The 6,182-nt window shown below is 40.4% G+C and overlaps 1 protein-coding gene across 10 annotated transcripts in view; it reads right to left on the bottom strand.

The window, feature by feature from the left end:
• TLE1 (TLE family member 1, transcriptional corepressor) overlaps positions 1 to 6,182 on the bottom strand; it is a 100,168-nt gene that overhangs the window by 66,680 nt on the left and 27,306 nt on the right. For all 10 annotated transcript variants that reach the window (XM_032290857.1, XM_032290855.1, XM_032290851.1 and 7 more), the window contains one exon: positions 538 to 600. In XM_032290857.1, the coding sequence (XP_032146748.1) occupies positions 538 to 600 (63 nt within the window). The remainder of the gene's footprint in view (positions 1 to 537; positions 601 to 6,182) is intronic.

Here is a 6,182-nt window from a genome sequence, read left to right as displayed (position 1 = left end):
AAAAAAAAAAAAAAAAAAAAAAAAAAAAAAAAAATAGCTCATACATGCCTATGACTCAGTAAGTTAATATATTTTGGACCATTATCATCCACCCCTTCAAGGACAGCATTAAGACAACTGCTTTGATACGTAAGTAAAAAAGAAATATCTGCTTCCATTCTAAAGTCTACCTTGATGGAATCATTTTTAAAAGTCAGTATGAGAACAGCTTTCTATTTAAAAGATACAAAGGACACCTGAATTATCAGCAGCTCTCAAGCTTATGCTACTTAAAGAAAGCAAAAGCTTTACACTGGATAGTCATTTTGCAGTTTTCCAGAGGAAAAAAAAATTAATTTGGGGGTTGAGCTATTGCCACCATTTCTACAGCGTGCCCTCAGATGTGTTAGATAGAATAGCAGGGGGTTTACACACTTCAGCTGTAACAGATGTTCTTCACACTTGTTCCTTGTGATAAAATTAACATCTTAAAACAAGCTAATTTGCAAACAGAGAAGCAACATAATTGCACTTTAACAGCTGAACAGTTTTACTTACTTCCTGAGACAGAAATGGGATGACTTGTGCACAAATCGTATTCAATCTCTTGGCGATTTCAGTCTATAAAGACAAAGCCATACAAATGTTTAGAATACTTCACAATCAGTTCAGAAAGGTAAAACTTCAAACCTCTAACACTTTAGTCCTTCTGTCCCTTGCTCTGGAAGTGTGCACAAAATCGTTTCCCCAGGTTATGTTACTGATATTTATCTTGAGATGAACAGTAGATATTAATCCCACTTGCAAAGTAAGCCACAATCGCACACTTTATTGATCACTTACCAATAGATAATGAGTGGTTTAATTGAGTTGGAAATCTAGGTGGTTTAAGGCTACATGATCATTTAATTTAGTGACTGTAAGTGTACTTTTTCAATGATGGCACACCATGGCACATTTATGTCATTGCAAGTTTATTCAAGTCGGTGTGAGAAGCCACTGAAGCCGCAGCACTATCAAAGCAGTCCAGCTTTCAAAGATGAAGCCTAAGGTGACAGAGTAGAAGAAAGGCCTGCTGACCTCTTTCCCACTTGTCCCAGCTCTTGTACAAGTGAAACAGGATTTTATTGTTCTTAGCTTCCCTAAGCCTCAAATTTTCAAACAAACCAAGAAAACATGACTAAAAACATTCCAGTCTAGAGGGTGATGGTCAAGTCATGACATCCTGGATTTTCAGAATGCTTCGCCACAGTTAGTATCAAACTCAAAGACCTCACTGACAGGGCCCAGCAGTCAGCTGAACATAACAAAAGGTGTCCTTAGTGTCTACAGCATGGGCTGTTTTAAAGAAGGCAGGAATAGCCGGGAGCGGTGGCTCAGGCCTGTAATGCCAGCACTTTGGTAGGCCAAGGTGGGTGGGTCAGGAGTCCAAGATCACCCTGGCAAGGATGGTGAAATTCCATACTGAAAACACAAAAATTAACTGGGCATGGTGGCGGGTGCCTGTAATTCCAGCTACTGGGGAGGCTGAAGCAGAAAATTGTTTGAACCCAGGAGGTGAAGGCTTCAATGAATTGAAATGGCACCACTGCACTCCAGCCTGGGCAACAGCGAGACTCTGTCTCAAAAAATAAAAACAAATTTAAAAAATAAAGAAGGCAGGAAAAATTGTTGCTCAGCTCCACAGCCACAGCAGTCCCTCTGCAACAAGGGAGAAAAACTGGCAAGAGGGAACAGAGGGTACTCTACTTATAGCCTAGGGAAGGATCCACCTGCAGCAGACCTCCAACACCCTACAGCAATGCAAAGCAGCTCTGCTTTCCTCTACCTGGGAAGAACCAGTTCTGCTTTTTTAAAAAAGAAAAAAAAAAAAAAAGTCATCTGCAAAGAGGCCCAGCCTTGACCTTATTTATTTCATTATTTTGTCAATGCTTCTAAATGCCACCTATATTACTGAATTAAGCAATGAAAGGAATCATGAGAAGAAAGTTTAAAAGCATGCAGTCCACAACCTTGAGAAATAGAGAATGGAAAAAGACAAAGTAGAAACCCCAGGAATGAAGTTGGACCTGCAGTGAGCTGAGACTGTGCTACTATACTCCAGCCTGAGTGACAGAGCAAGACCCTGTCTTAAAAAAAAAAAAAAAAGAAAAAGAAAGAAAAAACCCAGAACTTTAAAATGGAGTATATAAAAAACAGCAGCCTTCTATCTTCTACGACAATTTGAATTAACTAAGCAAGGTCTTTGGTTTTATGGGATTGGATTTAGGCTGACCCAACCTAATTCTCCCCGACCACCAATGAAACAAGGTTACAGACAGATCATGCCTTGGACAAAATGTACTAGAAGGGGAACTAACTGGTAGAGAGAGCAACCCCATGCATGACCTTGCTTTAGCCAGCAAGATATATGCAAAAAGGGTACAGCTGTACCAGGTACAAAAACAGAACTGGGTCAGCCCCACCCATTTCATTTGATCACAGCCACCCACTCAAGCTAACTTAAGGTCATGGCTCTCCTCGAAAGCATGGGCAAGGCTTTCCTTTCCTTTGCAACAGGGTTCTGCACTATATATTTCAGTGCATGCAAAGAAGCAGAGATGCCTTTGGTGGGTATCTTACTTAGGTCCTTGCTCCCAACTCCCTACCTACCACAGCATTCTGTACATTCCTCTTCAGAGGTACTCCCTACCTACATTCCCACAGCATTCTGTACATGCCTCTTCTGGGAAATTCACACTTAAGGTTTCCAATTTTAAAAATGATATATGCTCACTTTGAACTCATACACATGCACAGAGATGTATATATAGAAATATAAAGGAAAGTTAAAATAACCCTGAGTCCATCATCCAAGGATAAGCATGAGTAACACATTGGTGATTTTAGGGTACCATCATTCCAGGTTCTCACTTATGTGCACAGAAGCCCAGAGTGTGGGAAACACATTTTAATACCAAGGGTTCCGTTACATACCCTGCCTTTCTATAATTTGTTATTCAAACATGTGTCATGGACACCATCCAAGTCAATATAGATTATTAACAAGTACTTTGACATATTCCACCACATAAGTATATAGATGTTTAAGTACTGTTGATACCAGTGAGCATTTATGTTTCATTTAATCTTGCACAATTAACGACTCTGTGTCAAATAACCCACCACACAGATCTCTAAAAGGAATCCCTAGATGTGAAACTGCCAGGTCAAAGTGTATGCATATTTTAAGTTGCAGTGCATGCTGCCAAACTGCCCAGCAGAAAAGCTGTACCAATTATTGCGAGTTTAGGAGGGTGCCTGCTCTCCCACCCAGTGTCAATATTGGGTTTTGTTGACCTTTCTTTAATCCTTATCCATCTAACGGATTAAAAAATGACCTCATTTTTATTTGCATTATTTGAATTCTTCCTCTAGTTAAACATCTTTTATTTATTGGTCCACTGTATGTTTCCCAGCTCCATTCTTCTGCTGTTGTTCAATCATTTTTGTCTTTTGGTGCTGCTTCCTTGCATAAGACAAATATTAACCCTTTATCATAGTTTGCTCAGCTTGCCACTTGTCTTTCAACCTTGCTTAATATCAATTATTTGCTGTATAGAACTTTAAGTCTTTATGTGGACAAACGAAAGCATTTTCTTCCTATGCTGCTAGCCTTTAGGTAAAGATTAGAACATACCAACATCATAAAAGCCATTCTTACTTTTCTTCTAATGTGCCATGGCTGCACTTTTTATACTTATTTGATTTAGCTGGAATTTACTTTGGTTTAAGAAAAGATGCCCTCATCTTTAACTATGATAACAACTATGTGTTATTGACTTGAACATGGCCAGAGGACAGTTAAGATCCAGCCTGAATGAAATGAACTTGTAAACCTTTAATAATATTAAAGTTATCAAAAATGAAATAAAGAAAAGAAATACATATTAAAGCAAAGAAATGAATATGGTGGGTCTCTCAGTACCTGTGAGGAACTGGTTCAGATTCCCCCATGGAAACCAAAATCCAAGGATGCTCAAGTCCTTATATAAAATGGTGTAGTATTTGCATATAACCTACTCACATCTACTCATAAACTTTAAATCATCTCTAGATTACTTAAAATATCGAATACAATGTAAATCCTAGGTAAATAGCTGTATTATTTAGGAAACAGTGACAAGTGTTCACTACAGACACAATTTTTTTTTTTTTTTTTTTTTTTTTGGAGACAGAGTCTTGCTCTGTCGCCCAGGCTGGAGTGCAATGGCGCAATCTCGGCTCACTGCAACCTCCACCTCCTAATTTTAAGGAATTTTCCTGCCTCAGCCTCCCGAGTAGCTGGGATTATAGGTACACACCACCACGCCCAGCTAATTTTTTGTATTTTTACTAAAGATGGAGTTTCATCATGTTGACCAGGCTGGTTTTAAACTCCTGACCTCAAGTGATCCACCTGCCTCAGCCTCCCAAAGTGCTAGGATTACAGGCGTGAGCCACCGCGCCCAGCCAACGAAATGTTTTACAAAATATATATTTTCGGGCCAGGCGCGGTGGCTCACACCTGTAATCCCAGCACTTTGGGAGGCTGAGGTGGGCAGACCACAAGGTCAGGAGTTTGAGACCAACCAGCCTGGCCAGCATGGTGAAACCCCGTCTCTACTAAAAATACAAAAAATTAGCATGTACCTGTAGTCCCAGCTACTCGGGAGGCAAGGCAGGAGAACTGCTTGAACCCAGCAGGTGGAGGCTGCAGTGAGCTGAGATCATGCCACTATATTCCAGCCTGGGCAATAAGGCGAGACTCTGTCTCAGAATATATATATATATAAATATATATATATATATATATATTTTTTTTTAGTATTTTGGTTGGTTGAATTGACATGGTTGGTTGAATTCACAGATGTAGAACCCACAGATACAAAGGGTTGACTGTGCCACGTAAGTTGGGTTAAACTGGATAAGCCTGAAACAGGAGGAAGAAAAGTTAGAAATCAAAGCTCAACTGGATGAAAAACATCAAAAGCCATAGCATATGTTCTGGAAATTCTACATATACGGTCTGGAGAATAAGCAAATAGGAGCAATAGAACAAAGTCTCACCCAAGACTTCCCCGCCATCTGCCAGGTCTCTAAACCCTGATCTTTATCCTGAAAAGCTAGCTTGATTTTTGAGCCAGAAAATCTAAATTCAAGTCTTGGCGTCTTCTACTTACAAGCTGGTTTACCCCGGAAATGGCGCTGACATACTCTGAACTGCCCTGGCTCCTCCATCTGCACAACCTACCTCCTGGCAGGTGAGGGTGCAGAGCTTACCTGACAGTGCTCTGTGAGTTCTAAACCATCACTAGCTCCCCAAGAGGACTTCATGACATCTTCCCATCCCTTATAACAGTCCGGATGGCAGCAGCATAAAAACTGACAATAATTCTTAGTATTAGCTTTTGCTTCAACACAAGGGTATATTGGTTAAGATTCTTAATTTAGCACAAATTAACAAGTCTTGTAGTGACTTCTAACCATGCTTCTATTCTGATTGGAGTGTGCTGGCAGGTTAACCTCAGTATTTGACCCTGGTGCCTCCCAACTCTTGCAAACAATAGACAACTCCAGTGAAAAACTGGGGGCTATCTGTATTTTCCACCTAGAAATCATTTTCCTACCCAGTGATAGACCTATTTGGTACCCACTAAGTCATAACGCTTATAAATAAACTTTCCCTGTGCCTGGATTTTTGACACTGCATAAGGCAACAACAATAAACCTGCATTAAAGAGCTAGCCACAAACCAAATCTGCATGGAACCCTCCACCCAGAAATGTAAGCAGCAGGGTGAAGGCTCCAGCAACAAGCCTTTTTTCATGGATGGCCACAGTTTACTGAGGCAGCTGGGAGCAGGAGTCCAAATTACCTGTCTAGAGCAGTCTTTCATTGTTACCAATGCCAGCTCTCCTCACTGATTTGCATATGGTAATAGAGTTAGCCCTCATCATCCAAAAATTTGGGTTTGCATCTTGGCAAACTAGCACTGGATGCTCTATGTTAAGTCACTTAAACCAGTGGGTCCCATCCAGATCTCCCACTTAACAGGATTACCACAAATCTACTTCAGAGTTTCTTCAAAATCGAGTGAGCTGATAAGCTGGTATGTAAGCTAAGGCACACTATTCCAAAGTGCTATACAAATAGGAGAGATCCTCCCAGTCCTTCAAGGCCTG

Source organism: Sapajus apella, unplaced genomic scaffold, assembly GCF_009761245.1.
Source record: "Sapajus apella isolate SASKATOON/1434 unplaced genomic scaffold, GSC_monkey_1.0 scaffold24, whole genome shotgun sequence".
Lineage (NCBI taxonomy): Eukaryota > Metazoa > Chordata > Mammalia > Primates > Cebidae > Sapajus > Sapajus apella.
Note: the sequence above shows the minus strand (reverse complement) of the source record. Positions and strands in the feature narration are given on the sequence as shown.